Source organism: Lytechinus pictus, chromosome 14 (assembly GCF_037042905.1).
Source record: "Lytechinus pictus isolate F3 Inbred chromosome 14, Lp3.0, whole genome shotgun sequence".
NCBI lineage: Eukaryota > Metazoa > Echinodermata > Echinoidea > Temnopleuroida > Toxopneustidae > Lytechinus > Lytechinus pictus.
In genome coordinates, this window is record NC_087258.1 from 16,118,432 (window position 1) to 16,137,956 (window position 19,525).

Genomic DNA, 19,525 nt, shown 5'->3' on the forward strand with positions numbered 1-19,525 from the left:
TCATCAAGTAGTCTCCTGCAGGTCTCTGAGATTAAGCAGACACACACTGGAGGTGTCTCAGCAGTTGAGGAAGTTCAATACCAATCAAACAAAAGTCCCAAAATCAAGCGCAAGTCCTAAAATGAAGCACAAGTCTTTTTTAGTTGACTTGCGTCCTATTGCAGCTCCACTTTCTTCTAATGCACCAAAGGCAATCTGCTTGATTTTTTGACTTATGATTGATCTGCAATTGCAAGAATTAAGGTTCTTGCAATGCCACAATAGATTTACCTGGAGTTGGAGAAAGAGTATTAACTACTTCGGTTGTTGGTTGGTTCTCAGTAGAGGGAATAACTAAAGGACAAGTAGCATTTGTAGGGTAAGTTGGATCTTCTGCGATTGCACATTTCTTATTCTTGATTTTTCCTGCACAAGAATCTTCCAATATGTAGTCCCCTCTAATCCCGTCACATTCCATGCAAACAATGCACCCACAGCATTTGTTAATGTCAGGCATAAATGAATTGTCCCTGCATCTCTGACATCTGAAAATTAAAATAATGACATGAGAATGCATTATTTTAATAACAATCAAAGAAATTTATCTGTGGTATTAAGCTTGCAGTGATTTATACCTCGGTCACGTTTGCTCTACGCAGCGGCGAGTCGAAAACAGCTGTTTTAACATTGTTTTCTACCTGCTACATTATAGGTGGTTTGAAATGAAATTAATAAAACAGCTGTTTTCGACTCGCCGTAGAGCAAATGTGACCGAGGTATTACAGTAAGAAAAGCACTGTTTAATAGATGAGGTAGACCTACAGATTATTTTGGAGGGTCAGTCAATATAACCTCTAATTATTCAAATGAATTATCATCCATTTGGACTTTTGAGCATTTAAATGGTACATGAAAAACACAAATTTGATCTGCAGGATTTTCAAAGTTTACATGTACCTATTCATTAATATTTTGAATACTAGCAGAGCCCGTGGAAATTCCACGGGTTTTGGGGTGTGATTAAGTTAAATAGAATTTGTTGTAGATTGACATGTTTATTCAAGATAGGGAAAGAAATAAAAATTTGAATTTGTTAAGAGAAGGTCGTGGTTGTGGTTTGAAAGGAATGTGAAAGTTAGGATTTTATTTGAAGTCGTAATTTGTTTTGAAAAATATATGATTGATTAAAGGTAATAGTGAGAAAGTAAAAAGTGATAAAGAGTTTCGGATCTTGGTTAATATAAGAAATACAGATAAGAGAATTAAAATGCTATTGAAGTTGGACGAATATGATATTTAGTTAAAGTAGGGTTTAAAAATATTGCCCCTTATTTTAACTATAAAAAGGAAAGTCTTAAAAGTATTTGGTTTTGGAGGATTTACATTAACCCTTTTATTTACTTGTTCAACGTATTTCATTGCATTAGCTGATATTCATTTTATCGCCCCCGCCTTTAATTTTTTTTTACTGTTTTTTATTTCTATTGGTCCCAAACAGTAAAGAAGGAAGAAAACATTTTAAAAAGACGCAAGTTTATTTGTTTTTATTTATTATTTTTTTGTCCCCTTTATCACAAAAAAAAAAAGGATTAAAGAAAGAAAATAATAAGGAAGTATAAAGGAAAGGACGGACAAAAGAAAAGAAAGAATAAGAAGTGAAAGGTAAAGAAAGGATAAATAAAATGGAAAAAGAAAGAACAAAGTGAAAGGAGTCAAAGGGAAAAAAATGTAAAAAAAAAAAAGAAAAAGAAAAAAGTATGAAAGCAATGGGGAAAAAACAAAGAAGCCGTAGTTGCGAAATGGACTGAAGTTAGCGATCATAATGATGTGAACCTGCCGCACGGACACACAGGCGGCGCGGCGCAAACTGCCCCATCCTTCGCGAGGCAGGTTCACATTATTATGACTCTGGTCTCTGTTCGCTACTTCATTCTGGGAGATTCCATCATGTACTTTAATGGTCAGACAGTGATTTGGACAAAGCCATTTTTTCGTTTGCAAATTTTGGACTGATAATGATACAGCAGAAATTTGATCTTTATTGATATTGGAAACAAAAAAATTAGAGCACAGTTTTGGGGAGGACTAAGAATACTGACTTGGACATGAATACAGCTTGACAAAAATAAGAATACACAATTTAAAACCAAAGAACTTTTTTAATGTTACCAATAGTGCATTGCAAGAAACTTTCTACTCAATCACAGATTCCAAAATCAAGGGTAAGTCCTTTGATAAAACACAAACATGTAGTTGATTTGCAATTAAACATAAGTTTCTTGCAATGCCCTATAATTATATTTTGTTCTCAAGCAACTCTGAATCTGAATAGTTGGGTCAGCAAAATGTCGTTGGGAGACACATCCACGCTAACGTAGTAAAGAGAGTAGCGCAACGTGTGTGGAATGACTTTTATTGAAGTTGTTTCAGTTTTTGTTTAAATGACTCCAGGGAGGGGCAATTTACAATCGAGGAGCTAGGGTTATCTACTGTGCTGAAGCCTTAGGTTAAGTGTCATGTATGTTCACAATTTTTTTTCTCGAAAGGTATAATATATTTGTCCTTTTAAACGGTATTCGAATGTGGTTACGCCTTGTTTTTGTTTTCCACAGTAATTATTGCATGTATGAACAGAAGTGAAATATTTGTTGTGAAGCACTGTGTGAATGTTGTGTGATCATGGAGCTATGGTGTGATGGTATTCTAATTAATTCATCATTTTTGTTATAAGACTGTAAACCTGGTGGATGTGAGGGAGTGGCCTGGATGAAAGGAAAGTGAACATGTGTCCAATTACTAATTTGCATATGTGCATTCCCTACATTCCATGCAAAGAGTAAAGAAGAAGTCCACCCCACCAAAAAAATAATTTGAATTTAAGGAAATATAAAGTATTGCAGAAAATTTCATAAAAACTATGATTCAAAATTAAAAAAAATTATATTTTGACATTGAGAAATTTGCCTAATTTTACAAAACAATTATATGCTCATCTTGGTCAATGTGCAAATTACAGAACCGATTTTGTCACACACACACTCTAATTTCTTGCGTATTTTTTTGTTTGATACATGTACATGACATGTATATTTTATTTTCATTTTCTCATTTTCTTTAACAAATTTTGAGAGGGATTTTAATTCCTCAATTAACATTCGTAGTTTCCATGAATGTAACATATTGTGATTCGATGAAGAGTTTTTATATCAAATTTGCTAAAATTGATATAATAAAATGCAACCAAAATTTAGAAAGTAATGTGTATGAGTGACATAATTAACTCTATTTGCATACCATTGTTTTGTGTATATAACTGTTTTGTGTTAAAAAAGGGAAATGTGTCTATTAATTCAAATATTTTTTGTTGATGTGCACTTGACCTTTAACTCACTTCCCTTCCCACCCCTGCCCAAATAAGTGTAATCAAGAACTTGAAAATGAAAAGTGATTAAGAAGAAGTAAGATTTAATCATAGTTATTAATAGCTCCATGGTTTAATAATACAGGCCTAAATAGAAATTCACATGAAAGTAAAAAGAGAATAAAGCTTGGTAGGAACGGGGAAGGAATATGATTTAAAGAAAAAGCAAAAATATTTCCACACCACCCCCCGAAAAAAACAAAAACAAGGCAAACGCCAAGCGTTGTCTCGCCTGCATATTGCAGTCATGAAGAGACTGCATGTCAAATCTGAAGGGTAACATTTAAGAAACTTTGACAGCTTTACTATTGTACCATTGGCAAATTTGTGTGAATATTATAAATGGTGCCAAGAACTATAGCTCATTAAATAAATAACAACAGTTTTAAAGAATAAACAAGTAAAATACAAAATCTGGTTCAGGTATAGAGAGTACTGAGTTCTGAAGTAAAATGTTAGTGTTAAAAAGTATAAAATTATAAAGTTCATGTCACTAGAGGAACAAAGTAGTGTGAAAGTTCATTGACCTTTGACCTTAATCAAATTCAACTCACATTCGAACCTGATCTGCACCTTCAAGAGATGGACCTCTGTTACGAGTTTGGCGATCCCACCTCGAAGCTTTAGAAAGTTATTGTGTGTACAAAATAGCACAGTGCCAGTCATGGAAAGTTCATTGACCTTTGACCTTAATCAAATTCAGCTCACATTTGAACTTGACCTGCACCTTCAAGTGATGGACCTCTGTTATGAATTTGGCGATCTCACCTCAAAGCTATAGAAAGTTATTGTGTGTACAACACAGCACAGTGCCAGTCATGGAAAGTTCATTGACCTTTGACCTTATTCACATTCGACTAATATTCGAACTTGACCTGTGCCTTCAGGAGATGGACCTCTGGTATGAATTTGGCGATCCCAACTCGAAGCTATAGAAAGTTATTGTGTGTACAACACAGCACAGTGCCAGTCATGGAAAGTTCATTGACCTTTGACCTTATTTACATTTCGACTCATATTCGAACTTGACCTGTGCCTTCAGGAGATGGACCTCTGGTATGAATTTGGCGATCCCAACTCGAAGCTATAGAAAGTTATTGTGTGTACAACACAGCACAGTGCCAGTCATGGAAAGTTCATTGACCTTTGACCTTATTCACATTTCGACTCATATTCGAACTTGACCTGTGCCTTCAGGAGATGGACCTCTGGTATGAATTTGGCGATCCCACCTCGAAGATATAGAAAGTTATTGTGTGTACAACACAGCACAGTGCCAGTCATGGAAAGTTCATTGACCTTTGACCTTATTTACATTTCGACTCATATTCGAACTTGACCTGTGCCTTCAGGAGATGGACCTCTGGTATGAATTTGGCGATCCCAACTCGAAGCTATAGAAAGTTATTGTGTGTACAACACAGCACAGTGCCAGTCATGGAAAGTTCATTGACCTTTGACCTTATTCACATTTCGACTCATATTCGAACTTGACCTGTGCCTTCAGGAGATGGACCTCTGGTATGAATTTGGCGATCCCACCTCGAAGATATAGAAAGTTATTATGTGTACAACATAGCACAGTGCCAGTCATGGAAAGTTCATTGACCTTTGACCTTATTCAAATTCGACTCATATTCGAACTTGACCTGTGCCTTCAGGAGATGGACCTCTGGTATGAATTTGGCGATCCCAACTCAAAGCTATAGAAAGTTATTGTGTGTACAACACAGCACAGTGCCAGTCATGGAAAGTTCATTGACCTTTGACCTTATTCACATTTCGACTCATATTTGAACTTGACCTGTGCCTTCAGGAGATGGACCTCTGGTATGAATTTGGTGATCCCACCTCGAAGATATAGAAAGTTATTAGGTGTACAACATAACACAGTGCCAGTCATGGAAAGTTCATTGACCTTTGACCTTATTAAAATTCGACTCATATTCGAACTTGACCTGTGCCTTCAGGAGATGGACCTCTGGTATGAATTTGGTGATCCCACCTCGAAGCTATAGAAAGTTATTGGGTGTACAACACAATTGTTGACGACGACGACGCCGGAAATAGTGATACCTATGTCTCGCTCCGCTACGCAGGCGAGACAAAAATATGGTCCGGCGGGTTCGATCCAGGGTCCTTGCACATGTCAAACATTGTGCTTACGTAAGTCGCCACAGATCGCTTTCATACCGATATCGGGTTTTTTAACACTATATCAAAATGTTGTAAGTCTGTGCGCCGCTGTTGACCAATCAGAATGCGACGTTTGGAGCGAGACAACCCGCGTCTGTCGTCTGTCATGGTCGAATGTCGGGCTCCAACACGCTACAACACGCAAGTCTACGGGGATTTTCGGTGGAAGAATTGGGCGACGACTTCGTCTTGCGAGGTCATGATGGGCTGGGAGTGTGGCGAGTCCGTGAAGAGTGGCAGGCCCGACACGCAGTGCGATTTTGGAGCCCGAGCATGGCGGATCTCGGGAGGAGATACGGTTCAACCGATCACCCCCCTCCGGGCTTAGAGTATTCATGTAATAGATCTATATGACATTTTTACTTGTAACCAGTAAAATGATTTACTAATGGTTGTAAAATGTAAAATGAGATACAAAATCAATAGTACAAGAATACATGGATATAATTATGTGAATGGCATGCTACATGCATGGATAAATAAAATATAGATTCCACTACAGGTGTATATATATATCACTTGGTCTACATGTACAAGCAATAATTGGTCTAATACCACCATGGATCAGAGCTGCATGCCAAGTTGTATTTTGCATTTTCAGTATTCTTATCCCCCAAAATCAGTATTTTGACCCCAAAAAAATCAGTATTTTTACCGTGTGAGATAAATATGCATGCATAATGGCAAAGTTCGATCACTTCTTACATTTGCGCCCCACACGTAAACAATTGTGTTGAAGACTGAACACTCAGACCTGCCAACCTCTGGGAATGAAAAACTGTATTCTGTGATTTAAAAAACTGTATTTTTCCCCAAAAAAGTGTATTTCATAATAAAATGCTTGGCGCACTCACCCATCACGGCGCTCAAGCTGCATGCAAGCTAAAATGCGCACTGCTCTTGCAGATGAAAAAAAAAAACCCATTGAAACTTGTATATATCTCACCCTGGTTTTTACAAAATTATTGAAAAAAAAAAAGTTACCTGAAATTACATTGATCTAATAACCATATTTGTGTACGTTTTATGAAATAGAGACACATAGAGATGATTTTTCTCAATAAATTACAATTTTGTAAAAAAATAAAAAATTAAATAAAACTTTTGTCATGTGCATGAAAATTTGATTCACAAACAGTGCATCTAACCATGGTGTTGGACCAAATGGGTAAAACCTACATAGAACTAGAAATTTGACAAAATGATTAATGGGCTAAATGACAGTTTATAGACCAAATGATAAGTAGATGAACTAAGATGATTTTGAAAGAACAAAAGAAACGGTAGTCTAATAAGGTGTAGAACAATGAGCAATTTACAGTTATATGCTATACCGAACAACCTACCAACAACAACAACATACCAAACAAATATTTTAACATGATTAATAATTAATTCACAAATTAAAAAAAGATGCATGTATACATGTCAAAGATAAAACACAAGAACTCAACAATTCTAAATAATAGTTGAAGTTTGATGTTAGCAATCATATTAGTAGCATGCATAAATTATCACAAGCAAGGATATGGAACATTCTAGTGTTTTCTAACCATGAGTGAAATTAATATTCAGGATTATACACAAAATTCAGTTACAGTATTCACTTGAAAATGGTATAAATGTGTGTTATAGTTATTTACATGCACATTACTCACCAGAAAGTTTCAAATATCAATGTGGAAATATAAATAGAGAAAGCATGTGTCAGAGTCAATTATGGTCATCTTTATTTAACTTCTGGTTGTTGTAGCAGCCATTTTGATTTCCTCTTTGAAATTTCTTTAATATCAATAATTATTTATTTTGTTACTTTGTGGTAGTAAAAACATCATAAAAGATCATGACGACTACAACAGTGTATTGCCATCAAAACTATCCAAAATAAGAACATATTCAACTCGATCTCAATACCTTCAACTATAATTATTGGTCTATGTGTCATCGAGGCCAATTTTTAGCTGTTCATATTTGAAGCATAACCTTTGTGAGTCCCAATCACAAAATATGAAGATGATGATTATTCATATTTACTGTTCGACAACTTTCAAGGCACTTATTTTTGCCTTAATTCAAATGAAATCATTTGAAGTATCAGTAATGAAATTTTGTCCACTCTCATCAGGGTTGCATGGGCTCAATTACAATGTAATTGATCAATTACGTACCGGTAATTAATTACATTTTTTGAGTAATTGTAATTGAAGTTTTGAAAGGGAAACTATTCAAAGTAATTGTAATTGTAATTGAAAAAGAATGTAATTGACTTCAATCACTGTCAATGACTTTTAATTACATTCAATTACTTTACAATAAACTTACTGAATTAATGATTTCATTTAATACCCTTTTCATGTCAAATGCTTCAGCATAAAAGAGAGTAACAGGCAGAATCCATGCTTTTTAACCTAAACCTGCATCTTGTCAGTATCTCTGTAATTTAGATTTATGCTGAAATGGGTGGTTCTACATACAAAATATAAATTGATTTCATTTATGACTTTATAGAAAGTAATTGAAATTGTAATTGTAATTGACAAAAGTAATTGGTAATTGTAATTGAAAAAAAAAAATAATTGAAAAGTAATTGTAATTGAACACTTCTTCAATTACGTAATTGCATTGTAATTTACAGACACAGAGAATTGTAGCCCCAACAGTGATAGGCATAACTCAAAACTGGGCTTACCAAACATTGCATAATGACACTTACGTAGATTCGTTGACATTTGTTAGGGAGAAGCCTGGGCAGCAGTACCCATCTATAGATGGATGGGTCGTTTTATTGAACTGTGAGCATTTGTCGTTAATCAGTTCATCAGAGCAGTCATAGCGACACTGTTGAAACAATTATACAAGAAAAAATGTTGAACAGGTGTAGGCGCATGGTACTACTATACTATGACGACTACTACCACCACCACCACCATCACGGGTACTACTACCAATACTATTACTACTCCCACTACCATCACCATCACCATCACCACCACCACCACCACCACTACCACTACTACTTCTACTTCTATTACTCCCACTACCATCACCACCACTACTACTTCTACTACTACTACATGTACTACTACCACTACTACTACTACATGTACTACTATCACTACTACCACTACCACTACCACTAACACTACCACTACCACTACCACTACCACTACTACTACTACTACTACTACTACTACTACGCACTACTACTATTACTACTTCCAAATAAACTACCACCATCACCACTACCATTACTACTTTCACTACCACCACTGTTACTGCCACTACTACTACCATTACCACCATCACCACTACCACTACCACCACTATTACAGAAAATACAACCCAAGTCAGTTGCAAAATGAAAAAATTATATTTTTGAGAACCAAAACATTTAAAGTGTGGAGCCCTGTGAGCTGACAAGAGCTCTATTAAAATATTTAGGGCCCGGATCGGATTTAGGGCTTTGTTTTTCATCGGAATTTGAGAGATAAGATGTCATTTTAATATATTTAGTGGTTAGGGCCAATTCCTATCATCATCCAGCCGCTCTAACACATATATGTATAGGCCTTGTACTTACTTGCAGTTGATTGTTCAACTCATCGTCAATGCAAGCTTGAGACATACAGCATATCAAGCAGCCCAAAATAATCTGTCATTAAAGGGTGGAAAAATACAAGTATCATCAATAATATAGTTTATTAGTGAAAGAAAATAATACAGAAAATAACCCCCCCCCCCCCGGGGCCGTTTCATAAAGCTGTTCGTAAGGTAAGAGCGACTTTAAGAACGGCTGGTGAACCTTTCTTATGCGCTAAACCATCGCCAATGAATATACAATTTACCACAAGAAAGGATCACCAGTCATTCTTAAACTCGCTGTTAACTTATGAACAGCTTTATGAAACACCCACCTGGTTCTCAAAGCACATGAATTTAACACCAATACTTTATTGTCCATAAAGGAACTTCTTTTTTTCACTGGTTTACACACATGTAGATACATATGTACACATAAAAAAACAAAAAATGGTGATAACATGTCAACATAAGGAATTTGTTTTGACTCAGGTACACAAGAGTCACGCAAAGAATTACAAGTCAAGTTAAGGTCTGGTTTAAGAATTATTCATATTTCAAAATAATTATATTTGGCTATAGTTATCGGCAAAAGATTAGTAAACGATTGATAGTTGGTATGCGGTATGTAATTGTAGTAGAGAGTAAGGGAAGTGCATAATGTGGTGTGTCTGTTTCCTAGAGAGAACCTCTAAATATAAGTAAAGTCAAAATTTACATATTGTGATTATCAAACAATCAATTAAAAAGAGTAGGGTACTAATTACAGGCGAGACAAGGGGCGGCGGAGTGAAGTTGAAAGTGGGGGGCACACGGTAAAAAAAGGCACCTTTTCTTTCGAAAAGAGCACTATCTTAAAACTGATTAAAAAATCTACAGTGGCATAATGAGCCAAAAAAATTTAGGGGGCTAGATGTCATATCACGTACTTGTAAAATTTATAATAAGATACGAGCAAGGAAACTTTTTGACATTGTTTATAACGAAAATCCAATTTTGTGATAGATTTTGACATAATATTCAGAAAATAATATCATATTTCACCCTTCTCTCTTACATTTTCTTTCTATTCTCTTTTTTTTCTTGGTTGGGAATCTTTTATTTATTCATTTTTTAGGGGGGGCAAGAGCCCCCAAGCCCTCCATCTATATGCCACTGCTTATTTACCCCACTCACATAGGATTATTCTTACAAGTTTTTTCCTTCATAAGAAATAAAATGAGGATATTGTTTTCTTGTTTCAAAGGGGCACTCATTTATAAAAAAGGTCCTCATGTGAAAGGGGCACAGAACATATTCGTAAGGGGCACTTTTCTTGGGTAAAAAGGGGCACTTACAAGAAGGCAAGGGGGCACTTGCTCACACATGAAACAAGACCTCAGGTGAAAAGGGCACAGTTGGCAACAGGATTGGGCTCAATTACTTTCTTCAATTACAATTACTTTTCAATCAAATTATATTTTTTCAATTCCAATTAACAATTACTTTTGCCAATTACTTTCTATAAATTAAATGAATTTGTACTCTGTATGTACTAGCACCACGTATTTGTACATAACTCTAAGTTACAGAGAAACTGACAAGGTGAAGGTTTAATTATGTTACAGAGCACAGATTCTGCCTATTACACTCTTTGATGCTGAAGCAGTTGACATGAAAAACGTCATGAAATCGAATCATAAATTAAGTAAGTTTATTGTAAAGTAATTGAATGTAATTAAAAGTAATTGACAGTAATTGAAGTCAATTACATTTTTTTTAATTACAATTACAATTACTTTCCCTTTCAAAATGTCAATTACAATTACTCAGAAAAAATGTAATTAATTACATGTAAGTAATTAACTACAAGTACGTAATTGATCAATTACCCTGTAATTGAGCCCAACCCCGGTTGGCAGTGATACGAGAAATGGCACTTACAAGGCAAGGAGGCACTAGCTAACACATAAAACAGGGCCTCCTCAGGTGAAAGGGGCACAGAACACGTTCGAGATGGGGCATTCTTCGGTAAAAATTGGCACTTGTACGATAAAGGGCACTTGGTAACACCTAAAGCGGGCCCTCCTCAGGTGAGAGGGGCACAGTAACCGTTCATGAGGGGGCATTTTTCTTGCATAAAAAAGGGCACTTTATCCGTGCTTCAAAACTGGGGGAAGGGGGCACTGTGCCCCTCCCATCCCCCCCCCCCCCCACCCCGGATTTCCGCCCCTGGGCGAGACACAGATCTTCGGATTTGAGCGTTAAAGACTTAGTGATGAATAGCATTGGGGACAAATGATTGTCTCAAATAGGTTTTCAGTGTGCATGGTGCACATAGACGAATGCCTGAACAGTCGAAAGTAAATCTCTCAGAGTGGGTGGGTGGGGTCCTGCATAATCTGTTTTAGTTTAGAAGAGACTATCTCTAGGTAGAGATCATCAAAGGTCCAAGGTCAGTCTAACCCTGAAGTGTTGTACTATTTTTCTGGGTTGATTTAGCTTCATCAAGTCACATTTAGCTGCACTGGCAAAATAACACGCAATCAGAAGACTCTGAATGATGGACTTGTAGAAAAGAACAATGATTCTGTCTTCCACATGAAAAAGAAACAGATTAATGAAAATTCATGGAAGATTGAATGAATAAAAGTTAGCATTCGAATAATGAAGTAGATCCACATTACTAAAACCCTTTCCTCATCTACTGCGCCTGAAACTAGTTTAGTGGAAACCAGTTTAACATCTAAAATGGGGAAACTCGGGGAAGCTCAAAATAGCCTTGGAAGCGATCTAATCAAACTAGTTTGGAAAAAAACCTTGCGATGTGGTTTTCAAGACCACTTTGCCTCTTTAAACCACTTTACATGAAGTGGTTCTGAAAACCAGTTCAGTTCTTTAACTTCTGGTTAATATATACGACGACAATACTAATAGCAAAGTGATCTTCTAAATAAAATATTTTAGACTCAAGGAAAACTAAAAACAATAACTGAGAACAGGGACTAATAGATCTGGGCGTGTCAGAGATAAAATAGGGGACGTCCTTACAGAGATAAGACAATTTTCAGAATACCAATTTAAGAGAATTTTAGCGCGCTGTTATCTTGCTGACTTACAAGAAAAGTTAAGAGAAAAGTTAAGACAATTTTCAGAATACCACCCCTGGAACGTAGTATTTTGCGCACAGTATGCCAGTTAGTCCCGTTTGAAACTCCCCGGCAAAATTCGAAATTTTACGCTCAAATATCAAATTCACTGACCTTTTTTCCCTTTGCTCCTGGATTAGCGCCGATGGCTAAAATTAACCGTCGTCGAAAATTCTTCTTGCTTATCATAGCTGCATTTTTAAAGGATTATTGGAAAGACGAGATGACAGCCTACCTTCGTTTCGCCGCTGCCATTGCAATGACATTCCTGACGTAAATTACGTCACCTTTTCCGCCAGCTGATCGATTGAGGATTTTCCTTTAAGTTTTCGGACAGCTGGAATCCATAACTCAGCTCATGTGCGTAACATGCGTAGTCTAGATTCTGGAATTTTTTTTTATTCTCAGTTATAATTATAGTTAAAAAAAATCAACTACGATTATTGGAATATATTGACACGAACTTTTCATGGAAAAATTGCATGTTTATTATACCAGTCTGCCTGATTCTAGAAAAAAAATTTGCCAGATTTATTAAAGAAAAATAATAAGAAGTCTCAAATCTAGGCAATTTATTTTCAGTTTAATTAATTCTTTTTAAATTGAGAAGAACTTTATTTGAATTTGTGCAATCGATGTGTCAGTATTCTAGAATGAGGCCATTTATATCAACATATGGGCCTGAATTTTGAAATGATGTTGGGATGAATTCAAACTTTCATAAGAAATGTAATATTTGCCTCAACTTTATTGGGAAAAATATGAAAATATAGGGAAGTTAAATTATACATTTTATTTTTCCTGCTGCAGTAGGAAATGAAATAAATGAATTTGAAAATAGTGACAAAGCTAGGCCTACATCCATCCCGCATTTTGATGATGGCAGCTAGGTTATTTTTTTAATATTAACCTAGATCTTTTGTTATTATTTTCTTGTATCATGTAAATTAGCATTAATATTCATCGTTCAATTATTGTCAATCATATTACATAATCCTTTTATTTTTTTCGGGGGGGGGGGGCATGCATGCAATTTCAATTTTTTTTTTTACCCCCCAATGACACCCTTCTAATAGGCTTACACCCGGAAACAATCACTCCCTTGGCATTTTCTCGTTTTGTTTTGTGCTTGTCAGGATATTTCTTCTTCTCACGATGAAATTCCTCTCTTGACAGTTAAATGTAGGCCTAATATCACATCATGTAACTATGTAATGATTTTCTAATATCTTTTGGTTACAAGATAAAATTGAAAAAAAAAATTGTGATTGATTACGAAGGGGTCGCCTATTCTCTCTTTCAATTTAAATGTGCTCTTGATCTTCGTTATTAACGTCACATAATCAAGATTATATGATATAAGTAGGTTGCGGGGCCAAGTAAAATATATTTTAAACAATATCTTTTGGGGCGGGGTTATGTGTGTGCCTTAATTTTTTTTGTGATATTTTTAAATATACCATTATTGATGATCTTTGTTCCATTTCTTTTCCCAGGTAAACGGAGAATATATAGAAGAATTTTCAAGAAGCACAGGGCCTATACAGGATGCTATTAAAGGAAGTAGAATAGTTAAAATAAATTTAGTGACGCTCGCAGGGTGACGAGTCCCCTTTATCAGAATTTGATGATGAAAAAATGATAAGAAAAAACCCTGATAGTGATGATAATTTTCATGTTTTCTCTTTCTTGGTATTTGCAAGGGAGTAAAAAAAATTATATAAATGGAAGAAATGGAAAAGAAACGAGTAGAGTAGGCCTATATACGGAAAGGCAATGGAGGCTGAATATTTAAAAAAAAGAGAGAAGGGAGATTAGTCAAAAGATGAAAAGGGAATACTGCATGAAGGAGGGAAATGCAAGGAGTGGACATGCATATAAAAATAAAAGAGGGGGGGATGAGGTCGAAGAGAAATTGAGAAGAAAAAAAACTGATAAAAAATGGAAGTGAGATATAAACTGGTGAAGAGGAAAAGGAGAAGTGAAAAAGAAAGAGAATTAGGTAACAAGTAGGGGAGAGAGAATTAAAAAAATAAAAGAGTGGGAAAGGGGGGGGGGGGCTGGAAGATGAACGTTTCTTACACCAATATCTTTGACGTTGTGCAGAATCCTGATAGGTGAAAATATTCAAAATGGAGATAGATGTAAAAAAACATGTTGGACTTGTTGGTAGTAATTTTAGACTTTGAAAACAAACAGAACAACTCTTTCTTTGAACAATATAGATACGCTTATTGTGGATTATAGTCTGACATGGTACTCAGAACATTATTATGTATTTCCAATTTTTAATGACTTTTGACTAACCCAAGTATCAGCATCAGCACAATGACATTAATAACAAAACAATATTCTTGACTCAATTATATCATGCAGGTGACCCCCGATCCCGCATCCTATAGATTTTGATATTGTTTTATATTCTCCTAGCTCTTCCACCGTTTCTTTAAAAAAAAAAAATTCTTTATCTTCTTGTTTTTTTAATGGAGGTCTCAGTTTTATTTCCCTTTCTTCTGCTTTTTTGTTATCTTCTACAGTACCAGTCACAATTCTTTGACTCACTGTTACCTGTTTCGGCCAGAGAACAATAGAATCAGTGGACCAAATCTATTGTTCTCTGGTTGAAACAGGGAATAGTGATTCAAAGAATGGTGACTGGTACTGTACTTCCTCTTCTTTTTTTCTTCTTCTTCTTCGCCTTCTTCTTTTTCTTCTTCTTCAATCCTTTTCTTCTTCTTCTTTATCATTATTTTATTCGGCATTTCAACAAACAAAGTTTACAATTAATCAGTTTACATGAGAATATAGGGCCTACAATGACAAAATGAACAGGGATGTTTACAGTACAAGTCCAAGTTGCCTGGGAAAGATATTGCTACAGCCCGCAGGCTTTCCTCCCCGACCTGGACTTATAAGGTAACATCCAAAGAATAAAACATATATAAAAACTTTATATCAAACAATAATAATCTTAAACAATAGTATTCTTAGTTAGAGAGGGGTCTGTTGCTACAAAATATATGAATAATAAATCAAAGTGTGTCCAATGACATTTTTTAAACGAGAATGAATATGATATAAACAACTGATCAACTGAAAAAGCAGATGCACATGTATTAAATACAGTTTTCGTGGGGATGGACATAATCCAAACAATGAATGCCCCCACCCTAGCAACAACAAAAACACAAGAGATAAATTTACCGCCTGATGGACATTTTTGTTCCATAACAGTATTGTAAATAATTAATTCACTATATCATACATTAAAAATAGTGGCAGTATATTAATATTTTGGCTTTATAACTTTAATATAAACAATTAATTTAATTTGATTTGATTTGATTTATTCATTTCCATTACACAATTGTAAATAAAATGATAAACATAACATAAAAAGGTCGAAAATACTACAAGACAAAATATAATATATATATATCTAACATACGGTAATCATAGATTTAACACAATTCAGTAAATAAAGTTATCTCAAATGACATTTGTATTTAAAAGTAAAACGGAGGGACTTGCCGAAAAAAAGCAAAGCTTGTACAAGAGGCAAGCTGCTATCTTAGTCACATTACAAACTTACAACAAATAAATATTGAGTCGTAATCATAATTTTGTTTAAAAATAAATACAAACAATTTTTGTGCACTTGACAAAAACATTACTGATGGATCATGTGAGAAAATATTATGTTTTATAATATTATAAGAGAGGGGGGAGGTGAGGGGGAGAAGACAGGAGGGACAGAGGAGTGCAGTACACTATAAAGTAGAAAGAAAGAAGATAGAAGGCGGGCAGCAGGAGCAGGTACTTTGGCTAATTGCAATTTTAAGAAGAAAAAAATATAAAACATATAATATACATGACTATATGTATATAATATATTTATTTTATTTCAATCACTAAGAATAACAAGTGGAATGCCTCTGGCCGTCTCACCTGCATCACGCGATTCAATATAGCAGCAGTGCTGATTTTGAAAACTACTATAACTCGCACAAGATGTTCAGTGATACTTGGTTACTCTTATTTCCACGTTTTATGAACTAGACCAATACACTTATAGAGATATGATGGCAATTCAACAAATACCCCCAACGTGGCCAAAGTTCTTTGACCTTACATGACCTTTGACCTTGATCATGTGACCTGAAACTCGCACAGGATGTTCAGTGATACTTGATTACTATTATGTCCAAGTTTTATGAACTAGACCAACACACTTTCAAATTTATGGCTGTAATTCAACAAATACCCCAATTTGGCCAAAGTTCATTGACCCTAAATGACCTTTGACCTTGATCATGTGACCTGAAACTTGCACAGGATGTTCAGTAATACTTGATTACTATTATGTCCAAGTTTCATGAATCAGATCCATAAACTTTCAAAGTTATGATGGTAATTCAACAGATACCCCCAATTCGGCCAAAGTTCATTGACCCTAAATGACCTTTGACCTTGGTCATGTGACGTGAAACTCATGCAGGATGTTCAGTGATACTTGATTAACCTCATGTATAAGTTTCATGAACTAGGTCCATATATTTTCTAAGTTATGATGACATTTCAAAAACTTAACCTTAGGTTAAGATTTTGATGTTGATTCCCCCAACATGGTCTAAGTTCATTGACCCTAAATGACCTTTGACCTTGGTCATGTGACATGAAACTCAGGCAGGATGTTCAGTAATACTTGATTAACCTTATGGCCAAGTTTCATGAACTAGGTCCCTATACTTTCTAAGTTATGCTGTCATTTCAAAAACTTAACCTCAGGTTAAGATTTGGTGTTGACGCCGCCGTCGGAAAAGCGGCGCCTATAGTCTCACTCTGCTATGCAGGTGAGACAAAAATTACATTAAATAAAACGGTAAAAAAAAACACATGTCTACCATCCCTTATACCAAACATTTTAATCACTAAAATAAAAATCATTAACCATTTTAATCACTAAAAATAAAAATCTAAAAAAACAAAAATCTGCCTACCCCCCCTTTACCATTTTGATCACTAAATAAAAATAAATTAGAAAACAAATAAACAACCAAGAAGCCCCACCTCGTCCTTTTATCATTCCAATCACAAAATGAAAATTAAGATAAAAAAGCAACAAAGAATAAAGCAATGCTATTATTGAATTCAATCTCTATAAGAATGAGATTTTTTTTTAAATACGGAATTAACAAGCCATGTTTCTCCCCTTTTATCATTATTCACTAAGAATTAAAAAAATATAATAAATAAAAATGAGCCCCTCCCCCCCTTAAATTAAAAAATCATTTCACTATGAATAATTTATTCAATAAGAAATGAAATAAAAACAAACAACTGAACAATGAAGCCCCCTTTATAATTTGAATCAATAGGATCATAATTTAAATAATTTAAGCAAACGATTAATAAGCTCACCCACCCCTTTATTTAAATTAAAAACAAAGAAGACCCCTCCATCGATCGTTGCACTTCATAAAAAAAAATAATAATATTAATAGTATCGATAATGAGCGCACGCGCGTGTTTTGCCAGCTGTCCGGAAATTGAAAGGTAGTGTCCGAATACTGAAAGGGCGGAAGGGGTACGAAACGAGCGCTGTGTTACGCTCGACTCCGACGTCGGCAGGCCATGAAATGAACATTGAAATCAATGCAAGAATATTCTTTAGCACTTGGCAAGGTAGATTTATTGATCATTTACATTGAGACCACGAAGTCATCAAAATCCTTTTACCCGTCCGAATATATACTGGCATGAATACGGTATGGTTCAGAACTTAATCAGAGTTACACTTACCAACAAATTCTTGATTTCTAGCATCTTGTCGAAGATTATTAGACCAAAATCCTTCAGTCTCTGTATTTGACTTGCCGACTGTTCCGCTGAACTACGACGTTGGCTCCACTCGAATATGGATGATAGTAAAATGTCAGAAATTCCCGGCCCGGCCCCAGAAACGACGGTGATTACTGTCTCGTCGAAGATCGAGCGGGACTTGAATGCCGGTACACGTACGAGCAAGGAGCTTCCAACACGTCACATGGTGGAGCTGGAGCTGTGTTGAGTGTTGTTGTTTACGCACCGGCGCGGCCGAATTAATGGGCGTGGCGCACGTATTCTGCTGCTGCTGTTGTTGTTGTTACTGTTTGAATATAGGCAAACTTGTCAGTTTTGCTGGCACAGACAGGGCCGTAGCCAGAAGCATTTTGTTGGGGGGGGGGGGGTGTACCAGCTAAATTTGCCAACTAAATTTGGCGTGACAGCGCCAACGTGAGCACAGGGGGAGTCTGATGGGGGATGTGCCCCCCTACAATTAATCACATGCTAAAAGATTTTGAATTTTTAGAATTGAATTAGTTGCATTTGGTGAATACTTTAAGGTAAATTACACAAAGATATACAAAGATATTTGCACTGTAAAAATAAACATTTTGGATCAAAATAGAAATACTATTGTGCCGTAGTTGCTAACTTGCAGTATAATGATATACCCTATGCATTAATAATATCGAAATCAAAGATTTTTTAATTTTTAATTGACCTTCTGTGCAAGATGTCTCAACTAAAATTTCAAGATTGCTACTACTTACATATGTATCTCTTTCAGCCATTAAAAATGTTACAGAAATTATTGAAGTTACCTTTATCTTGTATGTTATTCTATATCATATTTAACATCTTGGTTTTGATGACCAAGTTGTTAGCAAGCGATTTAAGTCGGCAGTATCTGTAAGGTCCTTTTCACAGTTCAGGAGTAGCAGGTTGTCCAGTCGCCGGTCTCCCATGGTTGATCTATAAAAGTTCTTAATAAAATTGGGTAAAATTCATATGGCTGAAGGTGCGTTCATCCTTTTGCAACACGTATTGGTCCTGGCTGTCATGAGAAGCTTGTAAGCATTCCAAGTGAGAGGAAGAATAGACTTCTTTTCAAATGCCAAAGTGGCTGCGTCAGCAACACTTTGCAGACTCTCTTGCCACTGCCATGTCATGGAAGCATTCTAGTTCCACTTTCAATGCCTCGTGATCTACTTCTTTTGGAAAGAGTTTACAAAAGTCAACAACATCTGCCATAGTTGGAGTTGCTGGCGTTGGAGGCAAGAGCAAACGTGACATTGGCTACACTTTGTCAAGTGTTGGCTGCATTTTCTCCTTGAATTGCAGTATCAGTGTATCCCAGTGGCGTAACAGGCGGGGGGGGGGCAGGGGGGCAAGCTGT

General features: G+C 35.7%; 1 protein-coding gene across 1 annotated transcript in view; it reads right to left on the reverse strand.

Annotated features, from left to right (window-relative positions):
- LOC135156648 (uncharacterized) overlaps positions 1–18,343 on the reverse strand; it is a 45,453-nt gene extending 27,110 nt beyond the window's left edge. The window contains exons 1-4 of the mRNA XM_064109509.1: positions 18,106–18,343; positions 9,177–9,248; positions 8,310–8,434; positions 271–524 (exon numbers count right to left, since the gene is read on the reverse strand). Coding sequence (XP_063965579.1) covers positions 271–524; positions 8,310–8,434; positions 9,177–9,248; positions 18,106–18,129 — 475 coding nt within the window. The 5' untranslated portion in view covers positions 18,130–18,343. The remainder of the gene's footprint in view (positions 1–270; positions 525–8,309; positions 8,435–9,176; positions 9,249–18,105) is intronic.
- Positions 18,344–19,525: the final 1,182 nt, after the last annotated feature.